At 40.6% G+C, this 23,460-nt stretch overlaps 1 protein-coding gene across 4 annotated transcripts in view; it reads right to left on the reverse strand.

The window, feature by feature from the left end:
* Positions 1-547: 547 nt before the first annotated feature.
* gabrg2 (gamma-aminobutyric acid type A receptor subunit gamma2) overlaps positions 548-23,460 on the reverse strand; it is a 50,766-nt gene continuing 27,853 nt past the window's right edge. The window contains exons 7-10 of one of the 4 annotated variants that reach the window (XM_067491310.1): positions 10,963-11,115; positions 7,988-8,193; positions 6,291-6,314; positions 548-3,889 (exon numbers count right to left, since the gene is read on the reverse strand). In XM_067491310.1, the coding sequence (XP_067347411.1) occupies positions 3,611-3,889; positions 6,291-6,314; positions 7,988-8,193; positions 10,963-11,115 (662 nt within the window). In that variant the 3' untranslated portion in view covers positions 548-3,610. Of the gene's footprint in view, positions 3,893-6,290; positions 6,315-7,987; positions 8,194-10,962; positions 11,116-23,460 lie in introns of all 4 variants that reach the window. The other 3 variants (XM_067491309.1, XM_067491313.1, XM_067491312.1) reach the window with 3 other exon arrangements.

Below are 23,460 nucleotides of genomic sequence, written 5' to 3' on the forward strand. Positions count from 1 at the left end.
CAAACACACAACACGCTTTGTTATCTGTGTGATGGGTGTGTCAGTAAAGCCACAGAGCCTCGAAATCACATATGTCTTCCAGTTCACACTGATAACACGGGTTCGTTTTCTGTACGTTTGAACAGTTATGTATGTTACGTTTTCCTTCTGCTTTTGGTTCTGTACCATATCATAACAGCTAAATACTTGTCCAAAGTAACATTTTGTGTAAAACACTTCCTCCAAAAACTATCCACTTTTTTTATTGACTTTAAAAATGTGTTTTTTGTTTTTGCTCCAGCAAACGGATTCCTGTGAATTCACAAATGCTTTTGTTTTAGTTTGATATTCTGTATTGGAAGTGTGTCTGTTTGGCACTTTGTATATGTTAAAAAAAAAAATTTAATCTCTTCTTTAAACTACTGGACACTGATGACGGCCAGTCTACACTGCTGCTGACAATGAGCAGAGCACACTGAAGCCTGCTGTAGACTAAGTGGCAGCTTCGAACACAACAGGGCTACCATTAAATACAAAAGAGAAAAATAAAACTCCAGGGAATATGTGATAATATGTTAGTATCACTGATGTTTTATTAATGATGGCAAATATTAAGACCAACGACAACCCATGTGGTGGTGTAAAATGTAGAAATAATTACTTAGACAAGCAAATATTCTTGTACGGGTGATTTGGGAACAGTTCTTTTGTGTGTGTGTGTCTATTTTTTTTTTCTTCCCTGTAAATATGAAAGTCTACTAGTCAGAAGCTGCACCACGGGTAATGTTGCAACTTGCTAATTCAACAGATATGACAGTTTGACAGGCCTTTGTGAGAGTAGTGTACATTGACCACAACATAGAAAACACAAGATAAATAAGCTCAAGCTCCATTGACACATTGAACAAAAATGTATCATTGATATAAATGACATATTTTGTTTCTTTTCAGGGGCTATATGAACATAAAATACAATTTCATTCAATAAAATAAATTAAATAAATACCATCGATGAATAAATAAATAAATACCCCATCCCCCCCTTGTGATCTACATGGTCAGTCCAGCATATTACGATAATCTAACTTGTTGTATGATATACTGTAACAATGCTGCAGTTACAAAATATATACCCTTTTAAAAAAATCTCAAGGGTTCACAAGTGTTTTCTTCCATTTGTTATTTATGTACATAAACAGTGTGATTTACTGTCATCGCCTGCCCAGTGAATCAATTTATACTGTATTGATGAGGCTTAAATATCTGCTCTCAACAAAATCAGATGCTTTTGTTTTTTAACTTGAATAAAGCTCTCAAAGTGTGGTTTAATAGTAGCTTGAATAATAATAATAATAATAATAAATTTGGGGGGCTTGTTCGATTCTCTTTTAAAAGAATAAGACCGAATGAATCATGTTCTACCGCAGAAAACATGGTGAAGCTGCAAATAGCTGCAGTAATCACTCTGTGTAAAGGGCAAAAAAACAATTGGTTTTTACAAGAACCTGTTGTATTGTTTCTCTTCAAAACGGCAGTGTGTCATTATATAAACGCATGCTTTTAACAGCAAATGGAGGAGAGGATGAGAGGTCAGTGTCATCTATACTGTAAGCTAATGGCCGCGAGAAAAACTATTTAAACCGGTCGTCTGGCCTGAAATCTGGGCTGATCCTCCCACTGGTATGCAAAGACAATTTCCCAATGTAAGAGCATAAACCGGGCACATTTTTATCATTTAATTTTCCAATTTTCCTAAAAAAAAAAAAAAAAAGTATAATTCAATCCGGAATGATATTATCAACAGTGCTCATTTTTCAATTTTCATAGCTAACAATAGAAGAGCATAAAACACGTTGATTTTTTTTGGCCTGAAAGGTGCATGCAATAAACGTAAACCACTATGTAATAGTAAAATATATACAGTGTCTGTACAGTTGAGCCTTGTCCATAAGCAGCATCTCTTCGCTCTGACCACACAAAATGCAATGTTTATTTGTGCCAACATGTTAAAAGACATGTCAAATTAAAAGTAGCATTATTGAATCTCGATATCACTGTCTAACAGAGCTCTATTAAAGTGCTTTAGATTTTGTGTTTTAGTACGTTACTGTAGGTGGAAAATAGAAACCAAAAAAAACAAAACATGTATAATGTCGGTTTGATTTTTCTGATGCGTGTTCATGAAGTGATGTGAATGTGAATCACTGTGTTTCACTAAGCTAATTGTAAATAATCCAATTCAAGAAAAATACACTATATAAAGGAAATTCCAAAGTAAATGCAACAATGCAAAGACGAACAAAAAAAACAACCTAAGATTCTTGTTAATTCGCTCACACAATCTGTGTAACAACGCACCCACAAATCTCTTCATGCCACTAAAATGTAATGCTACAATTTGCAGTGTAATTTGTCGTTTGCAATGTCTGTCAAGGTTATTAATAAAATAACTAAAATAATCACGAAATACAACCCAAATTCCCAAAAAGTTGGGAAGATGTGAAGATGTTAATAAAAATAAAAGGCAATGATTTGCAAATCTCATATTTCATGCATAATAGAACATAAACAACATATAAGATGCTGAAACAGACATTTTCACATTTCATGGGAAATCAAATTTTGAATTTGATGGCAGGAACACGTGTCAAAAACGTTGGAAGAGGGGCAACAAAAGGCTGGAAAAGTAATTGCTAGGAGCATTTGACTAGTGAAGTTAATTGGCAAGAGGTCAGTAACATGACTACAAGAAACATTTTAGAGAGGCAGATCCTCTCAAATGTTGAGGTGGGCAGAGATTCACCAATCTGAGACAAACTGTGCCAAAACAATTTCAGCAAAATGTTCCTCTGTGTAAGATGGCAAAGAATTTAAAGATCCAACCATCTACAGTATCTAATATCATCAAAAGATTCAGAGAATCAGGAGGAATCTCTGTGCACAAAGGACAAGGCCCAAGATCAAAACTGGATGGGTGTGATCTTCGGGGCCTCAGGTGGGTCTGCATTAAAAACAGGCAGGATTCTCTACTGGACTTCACTGCACGGGCTCAGGAACACGTCCAGAAATCCTGTGTCTGTGAACACGGTTCACTGCGCAGTTCACAACTGTAAGTTAAAGCTGGATCATGCAAAGAAGAAGCCACATGTGAGCCACACGATCGCTGCCGTGTTCTGAGGCAGAATGGAAAAGTGTTCTGTGGTCAGAAGAATCGAAATTCTTTTTGGGAAAACCATGGACGCCAAAAGAGGAGAGGGTCCATCCAGCTTGTCATGAGCGGACGGTTCCAAAGCCTGCACCTCTGATGGTATGGGGGTGCATTAGTGCCCATAGCGTGGGCAGCTGAACACATTTTTCCATGAAATGTTAAAATGTCTGTTTCAACATGTGATACGTGGTTTAGGATCTATTGTGAATAAAATATGGCTTGATGAGATTTGCAAACCCTTGCATTCTGTTTTCATTTACGTTTTACACATCTCCCCAACTTTATTGACATGGGGGTTGTAAAAGAAGTGCTTTAAACCAAGTCACTAGATGTTACAGTGGGTCCCCTCATTCCATTGTCCCTTGCTGGCACGACCATATGTAGAATGTAATGAAGTGTATAAGGCTGGATACACGTTAGGGTCTAGAGATAGAGATACGAGACCCAATAGACAAGGTTGAAGAGACCAAATGCGGTGGGGAAGAAGATGCGTGCGTACGAGTCTATCTTGGCAACGCGGATGTGCAACCTGCCGTGCCGCCAGGCTCCGGACCGGCAGTCCTCGAAACAGCAGAAGAAGCTGGTGCAGTCCTTCCCGTCCAGACACTCGTAGCCGTACTCCTCATCTCGCTCCTGCATGTGCGTGGCGTTGTTCATCTGAATGGCCGTGGCCGAGCGTGGACGGATGTCTACCGTGGGTGTCTGCTTTTAACAGGACAAAATGACAGTTAGTCACCAGAGCCTTGGGGAGCCTTAGTCAGGATCTTACTTGCACAATAGGGGGCCTAATTTAAGCCGCAATTTTACGTCCCCCACTTCGTTTTCCGTCACTAGTCAGCCAAACGCAATTTGCACCCTCAAGGTCAAGAAAAAGCAGATAGACCATATCCAGCACCTATAGTAGCAATTAGTAAGGGTCATGGTGACAAATGGGCAGCTTCTGTGATGCAAATTACACCGTAGGGCTGAGGTATGAGCGGCAGCTTTATAAAGCTACTGCTGGGCAATGTCACTCCATTTTTATTCAGATGATGCTACACTTAAAAACGCTGTAGCTAATAGAGGTCTGTGCATCACATGTTCTGTAGCACAAAGACAGTCATTACTTGGTCATGGACGGATGTTGAAAGCTATTATTTGCTGAAATACGTAAATAAAATATGTAATAACTGGCTTATGATGCATCACAAAGCTAAGCTTAGGGAGGAGCACGTGTTGGCAGCTCAGTGTTTCTCCAGCCCACTCATTCGGCCACTAAATGGGTTCGAATAAACCTCCTTTTCAAACTGTGCAAACAGGAGGCCGGTGCATTTGTGACGGTGACGTCCGTGAGTCCGTGGCCCTGTCGTTGTTAAGGGAGACACTTAAGTTTTAAACCAGACCATTTTCATCATCTTTTATCTCAGAATGTCATGCCAACTTTGCACAAACTAGAATTCTGGCTGTTCTGGTAGAGTAAATGTCAGCCGCCCACCCCCCCCACCCTTGCTTGAAATGCAAGATTCCTTGACCTAATGTGTCAAGCTCATGATTAGAAATACAGTGAGTTGAGCATGCTTCAAAGTTAGCATGCACAGCGCCAGTGTTTAGTTAGTTCTTTAGGTTTGTCTTTGTAACTTAGGCGTAATGATCTAGAAACGTTTGCACTAGCACTCTAATGATATTTTGAAGAGTATGCTTATGCTTTTGGAATGGTGGTTCGGGTTCGTGAGGACCAGGATTGAGGACCGCTGTTCTAGTTTGTGACTGAAATATAGCAGCCATGAGAGACTGTGAGTATTGAAAACAGACATGCTTGCCACCAAGAGAAAGTTGGTTGCAGTTTTAGTTTGATGACATTATCTGCTAAAAGCATGCAGCCTCAAACAAGCGTACGACACTTAAATGGGATTGAAAAGTATGTTCCCGTACAACTTCTCATCTCGCCCAGCATTAGTGCGCAAACCTGCTTGTCCCTTTGAAAACGATACATAACCACAAAAATGAAAACGGCAACATATGGGTTAGTTTCAGCATTTGTGTCCTCTTTAATGGACAATATGTTGAGTTAATCAGGGGGATTAGCAGAGCAGGTTATGACTCCATTCTCAAAGGGGATTTGGCTGCACTGGAGGAAGCGCAGTGGAAGCTGAAGCAGAAGGAGCATTAAACAGCATCCTGCCGCGTGGCTTGGTCAAGCCGGGCTGTGCCGAGACGGTGTTAGCAAAAAAAAAAAAAAAAGGACCAGGAACAACACAGTAGCATTGGCAACTTTAACTGGCTGAAAGTAGACAACCTCTCAGAGAAGGCAAAATGTGGAACTCAGGGTCAGTAATGGAGGATCCCTTGGTTCTTTATGGTTTAATCTGGATATATGTTAGTGTTTCCATACTTTAGCTGGATTTTTCAGCAATGCATTGAGGATTATACATCCAGGCGACGTCTCCAATTTATTTCGATGTGGACCTCTCTATAGAAAAGCAAATTACCTCGTCTTGGCTCGTGTGTTAAATGGTAAATTGAGACAGTTGCTGGTTTCCACCCACCCTGGATGTTGTTGGGAGTGTTTAAAGATTAGCATTCTAATCTTTTAAATGGACCTTAACACAGTGCAAGGGTTGTCTGCTTCAGTCTGTTAAGGCTCTGCTGACTCCGCAGGGAGCGTCAGGTCGAGAAGCCCAACAAACACACATGTATAGATTTACTGGCAGAAGGGGGAAAGGAAGCTGTTGCAGTGGCTGCTAGTTCACGTTGGCTACGACAACAACAACAACGACGACGACAAAGAGTAAAACAGGACAGAGGGAGCCAGAATGTGTCCAAACTGGACCTGGACTATTACATTCTTCTGGACATGGGGTTTGTGGGATGCTTATTTGAATGAGTATGTCTGGCTGGCTGCCTCCGCACTGTGCACTGCAGAGCGCCCCCCCACCCTTTTTTTTTTAAAAGCTATGTACGATATTTATTTAGTAACTGAGGAGGAGTACAGTACAAATGCAGGTAAATCAGGGGGAACAGTGAGAGGCACATCTGTTGTAGAACAGACAGAAAAGCAGTGAGGTGCTGAGGCTCAAAGAGCCAAAATGCAGCAGACACATGCAGTCAGACACAGGCAATATACCTTTGAGGAAAAGAGCCGGAGGAGCTTTTGTCCAGACAGGAAACAAAGTATATGTAGAATTGAAAGAGAGTAACAAAAAAAGTACATGTAAACAGAGAACAATAGAAAAGGAAAAATGAACACAAACACACAAAGATAATGTGTGAAAATTACAATTACTGGCTAGATCAAAATGGAAAGAAAGAAGAAATATACTGTAGAGAGACATCCATGTTACAAACAGACACATAGGGGAAATGCATGGTGGGATATAGGTATCTCACATGCTTCTTACACCAGCATCTCAGGAACAAATATTACTGCAGAACTAAAAAGGTTAAGCAATCCTCAAATCAAATACTTGGAAGAAACATCTCTTACATATCAGATGAATATAAAAGACATCGTCCGAATTTCATCGCATAACTGCACTGCACATTTCACTTCCTGTGATTCAGCAAACTAACAGCCTGGATTTACTTTAACACCATGACACTAGAGGTGTGGACAACATACATGGAGAGGAAAATACCATGTTAGCAATTATGTCCTATCATGGATACTACATTCTGTGTGAAAGCAATTAGCCAAGCCAGCTAACTTGACTGAGCCTCACATCTAAAGTTCCAGTGAGATCATTCAATTAGAATATTGCTGGTTTTAATTTGAATCATTTTGCCTAAAATCAGATCGAAAATCTTACTTGACAGTTTTCCAAAGTTTGTCGCAAATGTTTGGACTAGAACTAAAATGCTTTGTTTTGGACGACTAAGGATGATGCGACTTTGAACTTCTCATCTCAGCAGCAAGACCTTAAATCTTTAAACGGACAGGACGCTACTGAAACGCCTTACAAGTAATACACGCTTTTGAGTCCTTTATAGTTCTTCGATTTCCTATTGTGTTAACAATCCATGAACATCAAATGAATTTGAATCAAAGACCTTTTTTTTTTTTTTTTTTTGCATAGTATATCCTGCTCCTTTCATTTTGGCAAGTCATGCAGAGAAGCTAGAAAAGCCCCTCTGAGATGGCAGACCTTTCCCTTCATTATTCATTTATGCGTCCACGAGAGTTAGACCATGTGCAAAACCTTAGTCACCGAGCCTGAAACCAGAGTGCCCCACTTTCCCTAAAGTTCCACTTGAATCCTTGTTCACCCAAGCACATTTTACTTTAAGATTAACAATGAATGTCTTTCAAATCTTGTGAAATGAGTCCAAAAACATACATGAATCTATAAAAAGGGATTTCAATGACCTCCATACAACGCTTTAACAAAAGAAAAAAAGGGACATGACTAAGAAGACTTTAACTGATAGATTTGGACGACTTGTTTCAAACCATGGGTCAACTCTGCCGTAGCTGACCAGACAGAAGTGCTCGTCTACTGTTGAGGGTAAACTGGCTCAGCTCTGTAAGTGCTCAAAGTACGTCTGGTAACAACCCTTCGGACGTCGAACGAGCTGCCGTGATCTCGAGTTTTTAAGCTCTCGTAACTCTCTTGTATGGCTCTACGGTATCGCTGTTTTCTAACGGGGAGGGTCAGTGCAGGATGAACAGAGGATACGTGGACACTCATGTAGTACATAAAATTTGAACAATACTGTTTGTGGCTACAGTTCTTACAGTAAATTGAACACACTTTCTAGGTCATAACTGTAGACCTCAAGTAATAATAAAGTGTTCACTTCAGTGAGTTTCAGAAAGACACTCACCGGGTTTTTCTTCTTCTTGTCCTTTTTAGCAGAGGGTTTCCTGTTGCTGACAAAGTAGTGCAGTGTTCCATACTCTATGAGTGCGGCGAAGACGAAGATGAAGCAGACGGACACAAACAGGTCCATGGCCGTCACGTAAGAAACCTTTGGAAGGGATTTTCTGGCAATAGTACTTAGTGTTGTCATAGTCAGCACAGTGGTGATGCCTGCACAGAGATTGGAGAAAACCGGGGAAATTAGATCTGCTCCAAATCGAGACATGTAATAATCACATTATGCTTTTCCATAAAATTTTAAGTGAGGTCTTAGAGGGACTTGGCGGCGAAAGGGGGGCAGGAGGGGAGACTGGCCCCTGCTGCACACAGAACAAATACATTTAGCAAATGTAATGACCAGCAAGTGAGCTCTAAGTTGTCCCCACAGTCAGGTGATGAGGCCCTTTTGCTAGTCATGCATCCGTGTTCTCTCCTGACGGAGGCCCATTGAGCGTATCAGCAGCCCTGTAGATTTTACACCCCCGTCCAGACGTGGGGACTCGAGTCCCCGAGTTGGACTTAAGTGACACTTAAGCTGCACACACGGAGACTTCACCTGAGACTTATTCTCACAGACTTCAGACTAAACTCAGGCTGGAGATTTGCGAGTCGTTATCAATCTTGACTTTCAATTTAATCGCAATAATAAGAAGGAAATGTCTGATGAGCTGGATGCTGGATGCAGAAGAGACTTCTGCCAAAGAAGTAACACATCAAACATGTTTGCCCATCTTCCAGATGACCATCCCTCCAAACAGATCAATGTACGGGTCCCAACTTTCCTGTTCCTAAAGATAAAACATGTTTAAACATTGTAAACACGAACTTTCCCTGCTCATCAGTCAGGCTGGCGCGTAAAATACAGTTAATCGGAAGATATTTTTATTATCGTTTTGAGCACTGCAGCACTGCATTTCTCACTATTATCAGAATTAGTACAAACCAAACGATCTCTTGATGATTGGAGAAAATATCTGAATAATCAATAACGAATATAATCATTAGCTGCAGGTGGATACAAGAGTTCAAAAGAGCTCCACCCCGACCCGGTTTTGACATCAATGCACACACAATAATGATACGATATAGTTCAAAAGGGGGAAAGGGGCATTTTTCTACACTGATTCCTATTATCTGAACAGATACTTTCGCATGGTCAGTGCAGGACTTTTCCTTTTAACAGTATATGTGAGGTGTGGTGTATTAGTACTGCTTATATCCGATGTGTTAAGTCATTCGACGGTGGGCAGTAAAGGGTTAGTTGGAAAACGAGACCTGGAATAATATATGGATGTCATAACGTGCATCTTATCTATTGGTATCTATAGGCTTGCAACAATGTACATTATTATATTATAAATTAAGCACAACAGTTTCATCGGTAACACACGTTGTACTTGTGCTTAAATACTTAGTAGTACACGGTTCCCAAAACTGTCTTGAAGTTGAGGTTTTATTTTGAATCCTACAGCTAAAAAGAAACAAGACCTCATGTGTTACTAAAGATAATATTCAGCTCAACATAGTAGCCAAATTCATTTTCGATATGCAATCGTAATTATTTTCACAGATTGGTTACAAGCTTCTATGAGTTAATAAATATTTAAATCATGTACAGTAAGTGCTCATACATTGTAACTTCAGGAACGCGTGCATGTAAATGTTTCAGTGTTCAAGTAATAACAAGTCAAGAAGCCAATGTACTAAGTATAATAGAGGGTTTGATAAGTCACATGTGGTAGATCCTTCTCCCACCTTTACCCACTCTTCTTGCCCTGCCTGTCTTCAGGATGAAGGCAGAGCGAGGGCACATGAGGAGGAAGTGGGTTTGGGAAGAAACTTACACAACAGATTATGACAAGCCCCAAACAGCAAACAATCAACTTAACAAGACCGCCTCTTACCTCTAAACAGATCTAGGGCGTGCCTTGTATTAGGAAGATTTAATGCAGGCTAAAAGACACCCGTCTGCGTCAAGATTAACTCCGCAGTATTATGTAGTAGGAATTGATATATTTCCGGATGGCACGGAAGGATTAAGAATTATGTCATCTGCATTAATCCGCTTTCTAACCACCTGGCTTTCTGTACCTCCTGCCTCATCTTTCAAAAAGGAAATGAAGACATTTTGACTCTTGGTACAATATGAGCTGAGAATTAATAGTGGTATTGTTTCAGAGGTGAATCCTGTCTGAATTGTTTTTAGAGCGATTGATGACAAAGTGTAATGTGACGGACAGTTTTGCTCGTTAGCGAACACATCATATGTAACGTGCTTCTGACCCGTTGAGGTCAGAATTTAAAACTTCAAGGGAGCAAAAAAAAAAAAAAAAAAAAGCTGACCAAGGAGGATGCACACTGGAAACCAAGGGTAAGTTCAAAAGCTAACAAATTTTCCTGACCCCCCCCGAATCACTGTCCCTTTTTAGCATTCGGAGAAGAGGCCACGTGCATTATTATTGTGCTGAGGCTGCATCTCTACCCTGCTGCACTGCATAATTAAGGCCTCATTAAGGCATTCATGAAAACATATGTGCCAGGAAAGGCTCTTCTAATCAAGATGGACTAGATTCCTAAGCAGCTGCCCCATCTCGGGGGGGGGGGGGGGGGGGGAGGGCTGGAGATACGACGGTGAAGGAGCAGGCAAATGGAAAGAAGGGAACGGGAGGCAAGAGGAAGCCTAAGAACACTGCTTTCCAATACGAGGTGTTGCGTGACCACCACAGGGATTTTGGTGTGTTTCACAGCAGGGAGTAATTAAGGCCAGAATGTGTAATGAACACACACACCAGCACAACTAGGTGGACTGATCATTAAAATGAGCTAAAGCTTGATGAGAAATTAAATAATACAGATGTGGAGCATGAAGTAGTAAACCTAACGAAACCCATAACATGAATACAGCAATTGCATCTTGTGTCAGAAAATAACTATTTTTACCTAATGATGTCCTGGCAGGTACTGCGTCCTTGTTGATCCAGAATGACACCCAGGAGAGGACAACAATCAGGGTGCATGGGATGTAAGTCTGTATGGTGAAGTAGCCCATTCTCCTGCTCAGGTCAAAGAAGACAGTCAGCACCACGTAGTCTCCTGGAGGGAGGTAAGTGACAGGACACAAAAGAGTGAGCGCTTGTGCAATGGTTAAAACATCGGAGATTAAAAATAAATAAATACACAAACAATTTGAAAGTAACGGCTACTGTGGTCAATGGACGCCGTCAACAAAAACACAAAGCGTAAAAAAAAACAAAAAAAAAAAGCTTTTAATCACAGAGTGATCAATATTTAATGTTGTGTATAGTCAAAATCTTCACAGCTTGTTTGCCCAAAGGCAACTCCAGATCTAAAATGAAACTGAATGATTCAGAGCGGCGGAGCAGGTCTTGCTTGGATACACACACAAAACCTCATGTCCTCCCTGTAGTTAGCTGGAACATGAACACCAGCTTCCAGCTGATGATAAGCCATCCCTGGGCTGACGGCCCGACCCCAGCAGATGTTCAGTGTCGAGGGGTTAAGGTTAGCCGAGCCCAGAGAGAGCCCACCCTGACAATAAAGATCATCTGGCCTGACTGTTTTTATAATGCGAGCGAAGCACACATGTATAAACAGATACACATTCGTGCATCCTCTTGCACTACACACACACACTTGCAAATGTGCTTTGAAAATCCTTACAAGAGTAAACTGAGCTAGGACCAAGCAGAGAGACTGGCATGTAAATGAACAATCTCAACACACACACACACACGCCTGGCCATGCAGCACTGCTTGCCAATAGTTACTGTCGTCTTTAGCTGTCTACCTATGTGCCCGTCTGTCTATTTGTGTGAGTTTAATGGCACGTCACTGCTGGCCTCTAGCTCAGTCTGTTGTCTGCTAATTGAGTAACATCAGGCTGTCCTGGGTTCTCGGTATGGCTTGTAACCTGCAGGGCACAAACCCATTCTCTGTCAGCCTCGTATCTCAAGTGTGTGTGTGTGTGTGTGTGCGTGCGCGTGAGCCCTCGTGTGTGTTTAGGCACCCCTAGGACATAGAATACTCTCTGCGGCTGGGGAATGAACAGCTGGCTAATAATTTTCCTCATGAGAAAGGGCGCACAACACATAATGCAGCTCACTGAAAAACAACCAACATCTGTGTATTCGTGGGCTAATGAGAGACAGGGAGAGAGAGAAAGACGAGCTGCTGTTTATTATGTCTGCGAACACGTGCACTGTGAGTGAGTTCTCATAGTTTCTGGACAGGGACCAAGTCTTTGTGATTTATCCTAGCATGTGCCTCTGTTCACCCAGCCATTGACAGCATCATTAAATAAACCGAGTCCAATAACCCCCGCTGCACAGCTTTTTTTTTTTTTTTTTTTTTTTGCAGATGCAGGCAGGTGCATGGGATATTGCAGTTCGTTGCCTTGGTTTGTAGGAGCAAAGGATACTCAGGAAAGCTGCTCTCAGGGGCCCTGCAGCCAGCTATTTTGTTTTTTATTAACATTACATTAACAGGGGCACAAAACCAGGGCTCCTGACAGCTGAGAAACTGCCAGTTAATACACTTATTCCAGCTTGGTCAGCAGCACAAAGACTCCTTCACATTTCCTCAGACTCTTAATGATAATGGGCTTTCCACCACAGGGGTGAGGTCAGCTGGTGTAAGACACACTGGCCATTCGCCTCCTTTATCTGTTTGCTAGTTTCATCATAGGCCACAGCACTTGCCAGGAAGACGGAGAGGTGTTATCGACCGATGCCCTCCATCCTGGCATGCTGATGCATCAGCATCGGACCGCCTGCCATTACAGCTCAGTAGTAATGCATCAGTTTGTTAATGACTTCCTCATTTCATTTAGAAGAAAATGGTTTCCAGGGTCCTTGTTGGCTTCAGTGCTTAGCTGGGGTTTTGTACCAATATTGGGTTGACGTCCCAGATAAACACAACTGTATAAATATTTGAAACAACTGAGTTTTTTAAATTATTGTGTCAAATTTAAAGTTTGTAAATCTTGATTTTGGCTTTTTATCAAAATATACTGATATGGTGTTTGTAAAAATAAAAAAATAAAAAAGATGGAATCTGGGTGTGTGGGATGGGTGGGAATGAACAGGTAAGTAGTTATGTGTATTTCCACCACTAGGTGTCACCAATGTCAGGTTACTTTTAATTCCTTTACAAAAAAAAAAAGGGGGGGGGCTTTATTTTTATTTTTTTAAATGTTAAATTATATGGACATTTTATTTTTTTAAATGTTAAATTATTTGGACATTTTATTTTTTTTAATGTTAAATTATTTGGACAAAGCTGCTTGTGGAGATGTCCCTCTCTACTCTGCCATTGCTAGTAGTAGTGTTTGTCCTCTACACCAAATTCCATAGCTAATCTCCATTGAACCGAATACTAATGTGCACAGCTGAAAACCTGAATGAGGCCCTCTTTGGTATAGATTTTAAAATATTTCCTCGATATGGTTTACTGTTAAAAATATAAACCCTACATTTTTCTTTAAGTCAAAAATGAAAACCGTCTCAGCTACTGTAACTGCTTTGTCTTGTGGGGCTCGAACACTGAGTGTCAACAAGTAACAAAAGCTACAGTAGCTGGGCCTCAGATCCTCAGACCCAACTACTTGGACTTAAAATGAATCTAAGGACTAGAAATTGTTGTTTTGGACCCTTGTGCAGGACCAACTTGTTGCATGGTTTCGGTGCAGAGCCTCTTGAAATCCACTCAGAGGTTTGAAGTCACCATTTTATAAATCTTGGGCTTGATGCAAGAACAAACACAGATGTTACAACCTGCACACTGCAACATGTTGCAGTGTGAAAAATGACAAACCATGATTCTCACCACTTTAAATGTATCTTAAGATTAGATACAAATATACATTTTGTTTATCTTAGTAGAGAAATGGATTTTGGCAGGATTACTGTAAACTTATAATGAGCTGCACACATGGTGGATGTTTTTTTTCAACACCCGTACACACGCATGTTTGAGTGTGGACTGAAGGATCCTGTGTATGTCTCATAAGACTGCAGATGGGGTATCAAATCACCCGAGCCTTTCGTGACTGTGTGCCGCCTAATGGGAGCCCTCGGACTAACCTTAGCTAAAGCTTCCCATCTGTCAACGCCACCAGATGTGGGCGTGTTCACAAGACCGTTCGCACTTTATCTTCACAAGCTCTACAGACAGACAGCTCTCTTTTTAATGGCCGTTTCCCCTAAAGCCAGTTTCCTCCTGTGGATCAACAGTGAATATAAAGAAGCTGTCAGATGCGATGCTATGATCACACAGCTTTGTGTGATCGTCAAGTGTCTGCAAGCTCCAAGCAACAATTCCTACGGTCAGTGATTCGATAACCTGCTTCAGTCCTTGCTCTTTAATAATCATCACCTCAACTTCACGTGCAAATGTTTCCCGTAGCAGGAACATTTGTCTTAAGACTGTTGTGCTTTTTGTTAATGCTTTGTCATCCAATTTAACAAAAGTTCAAATTCCTCCAATCCTATCTATCTTACTGTAATATCCACATTGCTATCAATTCAGCCTCTTCCTTTGTGTTTACAACTCATGAATGAAAAATCCTGACAACAGCTGTGGGAAGAATCAGCTATGCAAGACGACAACTCAAAACTATTGCTCGTATTAAGATATGGTTGGAAGTATTTTTATTAGGATCACACATTTCCCTGGCAAAAGCCATTTACTCCAAACTGATGTAATCTACAGAAAGCAATAAAAACTTGGCAGGGACGGTCATTCATCAAAACACAGCGTTGCTTTGTTGTTAAGTGTGCTGTGTCTGTGTCTTAACAGAATTAGACACACACACACACACACACACACACACTGTAGACAGAGAAAATTAAACATCATTCTTCCAGTATTGAACCTATACTGTAGTGTAAATACAAATACTGATGTTTTATTACTATTAAATACAAATAACATCCAGTATTTGACAATAGTATTAAACCTGTAAGGAGTGATGCAGCTGTACAGTATAAGGGGTGTGTAATACACATAATATAACACGGAAGTGTTTTAAGGGTTTGCAAGCTGACATTGTGTACATCGCTATCTTTGCAAAAGAAGAATGGGCAGAAGAACAGGCTACCGACAGAGTGACTCTCCTAACCACAAGTGAGTTTGCTGTAGCTGCCCAAACTGTAACGACCAAACTGCGGCAACACGTGCAGATTGTCAAGCAATTTTTTTTGTTTTATGACCAACCCCGTTTTGGCCTGTTAAAAGCACAGAGGAAAAAAAAAAAAAAAAATCAGTCTTATACAGACATATATACTGTATGATGGACGGTCAGAAATATTTACATTGGTGTGTGGTTTTTGGCCAATCATCTTCCCAAGTTCGCACAAAGGCAATTGAAATGGCTTATATCATAAAAGAAAACCATGTGAGGGATGAGATTCTGCATGTCTGACAAATATAGTGTTCTCCACAATCAGACCAAAAAGCACCATCAGCCACTCAGCAGGCAAGTATTCCAAGACATAATCTGCAAGTGTCGCTGGCGGTTTGATCTTTTCAGTTTACTTCTGGGTTGCAACAGAGGTTCTTCTTTTACTGTAGCTACCTAAAAATACCTGACTTAAGACTTGGTTACCAAACAGCCCCAGGAGACACCAGCCCCACATTTTACCTCGTGACATTTAATTGCTTGGCGGTATTTTGCAAACGCAAATGTTGGAAATTGATTGCAGGTAAAAATGGCTTGGCAACCAACATTTCCCAAACTAACTACACCCAAGTGTGGAGAACATGGAAAGTTCAGTTATCATCGACTGGCCCGAACCCCAAAAAACCAAAAAAAAAAACACCACAACAACAATCTGCAAACTGTAGCAAAATCACGCTTCAAAAAAGTGACAACAGACCACAAGATGCACTCTGACTAAAATATTTCAATATGAACAAACAGCTCTGTCTAAATTATTAAACTCATGTAGCCAAACTGTCACACAAAACAGCTAAAGATTTTACATTTTGTCAGTATTGTCAAAACAAAAACTATATCGTCAATACTGCACATCCTGGCCAGAAGAGTTCATGGTAATGAAATATAGTAATTCAGAATTGCCGACACAACAAAAAACAAAACTGTCACATGAAAATATTATTCCGCTGGAAGCCAGACTGTAAATTGGTGTGGACGTGGACGGGCAGGAGAGACCTGGGGCACATGCTGGCCATCCAATGAAGGAAGACAAGCCAGACTCACTGCAGAGCTGCTGACAGGGTGTCTTACTGAGCTCGTCTATATCAGAGGTGACAGCGGACGCTGGGGTGCATGTGTTTTTGAGAGAGACAGGAGCTTTGCTAATGACCAAGGCTACGGCTGGTTGTTAGGGTCAACAATACTTACACACAGTATTAACTCCCAACTTTCTGAGCCATGACTGGGGGCTATATGTGGGTGATTAACTAGTTACCATGGCTTTGCATTTTGCCTCCACAGGCTCCTGCAGCTATTTTTGCCCTGCAGTGGGTGGAAAGATGATGTCACGGTGGGGAAAAAAAAAAAAAACACAGCATTGTGATGGTGAGTAACTGCGGCAACACATCACCCAGACAGGAGTCTACAGAGTTTGATTGCCTTGTTGTTAACATTGTGTTTACTGTGACAGGGACAGATGATTATCCCTCTCTCAGACACACTACTGGCTCTCAAATTATTAAGAGCAGGGCCGTTTATAGGATTTGTGACAGGTAGCGAAAAGCTGCCCAAACTGTTTTCCTCAACATTATTTGAAGTTTAGTGGAAAGGTTAGATAAACACGTTTAAATGTGTGATTAAAGCATATGATGGTGCTACACGCTATGATCAGGGCCACATTAACCTGCTGAGAGGCTGTGGTGCAAACAAAACTATGGGCCCCACTTTGAGCCCCCTACCAGCCGCTATGCTGGAACAATACTCTGCCTAGGGTTGCTATGTAAAGGTGTGTAAAATGTTTCCGCCATGTCTACCATCTACAAAAATAACACTTTATTACGCCATCTTCTATGAAAGATCTAGCGTCAAATCCTATTGCATGCCCCTAAACAAACTTCCTTGTTTTCTTTGTTTTAATAGTTTCCTCCTAATGTTAGGGCCACAAATTCCATTAGTCAGTTTATTTCCATTACATCATAAAATAGAATACCATGCCAACACATTCACAACTTCCTGCTTTCTCAGTTTACCTTGTCTAAAAATGGCCTCATTATTTCCTTTTCGCACAGTAAGGAGAGATGCGAGTCACACTCATTAAACAAGCTCCAAGTTCTAAATTTCAGCTCTCGCTCTGTTTTCTCCCCATATTTTTTTTTTTTACATACCACCTTTTTTTCCCAGGTCTTATTTGATGTTGTAATCATTTTGGCCCTGTAACAGAACCTATTCTCACCAAACAGTCTCAACGCTGATGGCTCGACTTGTTTGCAAAAAGGACAGATGAGCTGCAGTTCGGTATAAACTTGGTTGGTTGGAAGAGGAACTGTTCAATATTCATTTGTGTATGTGTATGGTTAAAAATGTATGTAACAAATTACCTAATAGGTGATTACGTTTTTTCAAGACAAGCAATCAGAAGCCGATAGATGGGTAGTATTTGCCAGTTGTTCTCAGTATATCTTGTACCATATAAATATCCCTTTCAGTGAAACAACATTCAAGTGCAGCCATTTTAGCTTTTACCATTCTAGTCTCTCTCTCCATGGCTGCTGCAGGATACTGGATGTGCTTTACAGAAATAAAAATATTGTAATGGGCATGAACAGTTTGCCTTAAAACCTAGAACATCCTTTATGAACTTAGTGCCTCAGAGTGGCCTGATTATTCTTTTTTTTTTTTTTCCCCCATAACTGAGAAATTGTCTGTGGCGTGAAAAGCAACAAAGAAGTACGTTTATCATCCCCACTCAAAAATTACTGCAGAATATACAAACTGTTTTTTTTTGTTTTTTTTTAAACATCACATCACATTTTAACATGCTGGTTGTATGCATTACTGACTCACTGCGTTGTGCCAACATCACTTACTGCATTGCCATCGAAATAGAGCCATCTGACAGCTTAGTTTTGCACTAAATACACCAACGGGAACCAGTTAACATTCTTGTCTTTCCCCAAAGCTTCCGCCCTCCATAAATGCCGTTAGAAAAAAGAAAACCTCTCCATTACAGGGCATCTTCAGGATGATTTTTCAGTCATTATGACTTCATGTGCTGGCCTTTATAATAGCAATAATGTAATTTGAATTTAAATTGGACGGATAAGCTCAAGCAAACAATGTATGAGCCAAGACAATCAGTCCCTGCTATACTGCCAGTGGCTTTGTGCTATTACAAATTACAGTTTTACATCCATGCTTTTAAGCTTTGAAACCTCATTAATCATATTCACCATAATCACTTGATTTGCCTGAAACTATTAAACAATGATTTATGCTTGTGCATACTCATATTAAGAAGTGTTTTCTTATAATTATCTTAATAGTCGCAAAGTCTTCCCAAAACGGCAAACAGCTCTTAATGTAGACTATACTCGGTGAACAGTACGCAGTACACCTCATAACACCTCATGTCGAGTTCACTTATCACCTCAAAATCATGGACAGTTTCATCAAAGGTACCATTTTGATAACTTATATTAAATCTAGCATTTAATATTTGTGTAATATATGCAGACATAGAATTCACTCTTTCCCCAAGGTTTGGCATGGTAATACTTGCCCATTCCAAGCTCTAATAATATAAGACCACTTTCCACAATTATGCGTTGCTTATTGCTTATGGTTAATTACTTTGAAAACTTTTTGGGGGGGCGGGGTAATAAGCTTGGCAAGAAGAGTAACGAGGTCTTAAACTTTGTACAAAGACATCTGACAGTGAACTTAGCCAAGGAACAACTGCTCCAAACCCTGGCATCAACTTTGAACCACTTTTAGCCTCCAAACTAACTCACTCCGTCTCAGCAGGCACCAAAAGGAACCTGACGTGAGCATGTACAAATTCCATTTAGGCTGTAGTATTACCTGTACTGTGTGTGTGTGTGTGTCTGAAAAAACAAAAACAACTAAGCCAGTGTTTTACAGAAATAGAGTGAAGTTCATTTGCCACTCAACTACTTATGTACTGATGCCATCTTAATGCAGAAGGAATCCTGGTGTTATATTATTTCTGTTCCGTGTTGGAATGTAATGGAGTACATTAAATGGTATTCTGTACTTAAATGTGAGTAGCTCAAAATTGTTAACTTAAATATTACATATATTCTAAGCTTAGTCTCTATTATATTGCACAAGAAGATAATGTACTTGTTACTCTACTGCATTTACAGTATAGGATAGACGACACCTATTAATTACTTGACAGCTGGGATCAGCTCCAGCAACCCATAACAGGATTCAGCTGACAACAGATTAGATGAAGGATGTTCACTCTACAGTGAATGCAAATACAGCACCACGGAGTAATATTTGAAGTGATATCAAAAGAGGCTATTACTATCAAAAAAGAAATGTCATATTAGAAGCAGTAGAAACCATAAGGGCAACAGAAAAAGGTAGTTGTTGAAAGATCAGGAGCAGTAACATTGGCCTAAGTATCCAATAAAACGTCTCACGAGAAAATTCCCATCTCCTTTCCGGCACCTCCTGGCTTATAAAACCTCTTATCCTCTCTGTGTCACACAGTCGACATGGTTCGTCCACAACTCTGACATGAGAGAGGGATGATGTACAGAATGATGGCTGCAGGAGTAAAGGAGGACAGAAACCACCAAAAACAAAAAAAACCAAATGGCATCTATGAGAGCTTTGAAGTCTCTTGGTATCAGCTGAACATCCTTTCTTTTTCATCCTTGCAGGTCTCCATCTTTCCCTACCAGCATCTCAACTAAAACCAGGTGCTTACAACAAGCTCACTTTTTACGCCCACTTGCTTTTCCTCGTGTCCATGTATTGAAATGTATAGACAGAAAAAGTATTGAAAGGCCCGACAATCTTACATAGCAGCGGGAAAAAAAAAAATCTATTTTTGTAAATCTGTGCAGCCTCTGCTATGCACCACATTCATATGCGAGTGATAGGGAGAAAAGCTTTAAGGGGATATTTATTTTGCTGAAGCAATCTTTTCTACTATGGTTTATTTCCACTTCATGTTTTCAGGTGTTAATTACTGGCTTATTAGTCTGTCAACTGGGAAAAGCAGAGAGGGAGAGAGAGAAACCAACAGGGGCGGTGAAGAGTGTAAAAAGTAGGACACAGGAATGCAAAAAAGTCTGCTTTGCATGAGCGAGCTGCGAAGAGATGCTGTGGTGCTGGCTGGAGGTGGAGCAGACATTTGTACGTGTGAATACCGTTAGCGTATAGGTTGTTAGTGTACGTGCATGGAGAATGGGAGAAGGGATGGAGGGGGAGGAGTGTAAATCGGTATTTAACGTCACAAAAGGAGGATTGTGGCTGAGTCAGAGCCTATTTGCCTCCTACTTCTTGCCCATCACAAGCATCACCCAGAAGCAAAGGGGAGTGTGCAGAGTAGGGGATTGGGGGTGGGGTGGGGGGCAATAGATTAGAGAGAGGAGCTATCACACCACAGCTAATGGATTGTTTCAGCGCTTCTTAACCTTTTTCCTTCAGCAAGATGGAGTGATTGTCAATTGATGAGCATCAACATATTACTGTGATTAAATTACTCTTCCCTTAAGCCACATGAAGCTACAAACCAATTATGCCATATTTTTATTTCCTTGTTTGTACAGATAATTAGAAATACATGCTTCTATTCTGTATTTTTATTTTATATATACAATAATAATAATGTTTGAACATTTCGCACCTTTTTTTTTTTAATCTGCATTTTGTCATATTGCATCTCCTTCTAACAACTTTGTAAATATTCTGAGGAGGAAGTGTTCATCATCAGAGCAATTTAAACACTGGAAACTGGAATAATTTTTCACAATATGCTTGATCTTTCACAGGTGTTTTATTTGATCAGGGAAGCATTGTCTAGTAATAATATAAAAACTACAGGCATTTTAGTTTTATTGCTTTTTGTCTCACTCCGTGTTTTCTTGATTAAACCAGGCAGGCGATGATGAGCATTCATGTCTCTATGGAATCTTTTTTGAAGAAGAAGAAGAATTTTATAGCATTTTCCCATTTAATTTACTTTGAATTTCTGCTATCGTATCGGTGTGTGGCATAACCGTTACCACACCACCACCACTGGCTGATTTCACAAACCTCCGGATGCCAAGACAATATTGCCACGTCTGTCCTGCTTCTCTGTTAAAAAAGAACAGCTTTGATTAGCAGTGCAACAAAAACCCAACACAGACTTGATAAAACCCAACTTAATCATTGCAGACCTCTGCTACAAAGCTCAAATGTTATCCAAGGAGCCCACGACAATGATATTCTATTGCAAAAAGCCCCTCTTTAGGAATGAAGGAGAAACAGCCTTTTCATGGGAACCGGATGTAAATGGAATCAAATTGCTTTACATTCTGTGGATTCCATCTCTTGGGGCTCACTCTTCACCTCACATTATTTAGTTGCAGCACATTTGCATCCATTTTAGTCGTGTGCATGAGCGTCTATCTTAACGATTACATGATGGTCTAGGTCCCATTTTGAAGGGGTTGATGATCAATGGGAGAACATGATTCACACTGCCATGCTTTAAGGAGAATCCACTTGCATACTTGAGTGGCTGTGCTTCCATGAGTGTGGTAAATATACAGAGCGCCTGCGTGCTCATGTGTTTATTTCACTGCTCCCCATCGCCGGGCTAGATCCTTTCAAACACATTGCCTCCAGTTTCGCCCCATCAAAGCATCATCTGTAAACTGTGGAGCTCCATAATCGGAAGAGGGCCACTGATGTGTCCCTGGGCTTTCTCCACTCAAACTAAATCACACAAGCGGGCGCACACAGACAACAGGGCTGCACGCCATGGCTTTTGGAAGGTCACGCTAAGAATAGCTTTCAAAATAAAAAAAATAAAAATAAAAAGCACACGATGGACTGTGCAGGCAAGCAAATGGACACATAGAAGCATGCGTTCATTTGTGGGCACAGACAGACCAAAGGACGGAGAAAGCTGTGGAACACACAGATACTGTATTTACCACTGGCTGATACACAAAGTGTATCTGGTCTTAGCTAAAAAATTAACCACTTCCTGTCCTGCTTAAACCAGCCTGATGATTTACTGCTGAGAGAAGTGAAGTAAGTGGCAAATTAAAAATGAAAGCAAGTGGCATCAATTAATTTTGTATTTGGAAGAAAAAGCTTCTTGCTCAACTACTGGGCTTGGAAGATGCCACACAGAGAGGCAGGTGATATTGTTGGGTAGTCGATGGAAATGCAGCATTTATTCTGCATAAGTCAACAGCTTTAGCCAAATTATCATCAACAATCATCCTGATTCTCCTTTACCGCCACTGCATCTACTGTTTCAAACAACTGCATCATTGATGTATTAATGCAATACATCGCTGTTGTTGGAAGCAAAGTGTTGACCACCACTGTGTCACGTCCTATTAAAAACACATTTACAGAAGTTCTGTGAAGCTCCGAGTGCGAGTACATTTTTATCTTAGGTCACTATGCAGTGCATGGGCCTATACAGTTAAACATGGTCACTTTCAAAGCTGTCAAAGTTAATGAATTTCAAATTCCCTGACTGCTTTAAAAAAAAAAAAAATCAATACAAGTTTATATAAGGCTACTTACATTGTTACTGAAACATTGCCTCTCACAATAAGCTGCAGATGCACAATTAACCTTCATAAACTGGCACTGGCTTATTCCTTTCACCCTCTTCTTTCTGCTGCTTTCCCATCATTTTGAGATGTTTCTGATCATTTGTGAACTGCAGCTTGACACTTGGCTGAGAATAAACAGCTCCCAGCATCTGGCTTAACCCAGTCACTGGGAGCGGGGGGGGACTTTGAGGCTAACTTAACAGTAGCAGTATGCATCTAGTGTTTTGACTGTCCTACATGCACGTCATCTCTTTCAGCTTCTTTCTTTTCTGTTCATTGGTGTCCTTTCAAGGGTCCTTGCTTGTCAGAAGCATCAGTGTTTTTTCTTTTTTCTTTTTTTTTTTTTGGCTTGAGAGAGTGCATGCAAATGTGTGTGTGTCTGTGCTTGTAAATGCAGGTATAGGCTTTCAGGCAGTACGTGCTGCCCTGATATGAAGTGACATGTTGAGAGACTAAGCCTGTGGACAGTGGTTGAGGGAGGGGAGAAAAAAAACAAGTAAGACAGACAGCCTTTATAGGGAGTAAAAGCTGCAAAACAACTGCATGAGAACAGCAGATGGCATGTCCCCCTCCCTCCCAGCCCCCTTTCATTACAGTGTCACTCAATCGATCTTTAATCATGCATCAAATGTTATCATCCTTTTTGGATTTGATTTGATTTCT

The sequence above is a fragment of the Channa argus genome, chromosome 22 (genome assembly GCF_033026475.1).
Source record: "Channa argus isolate prfri chromosome 22, Channa argus male v1.0, whole genome shotgun sequence".
NCBI lineage: Eukaryota > Metazoa > Chordata > Actinopteri > Anabantiformes > Channidae > Channa > Channa argus.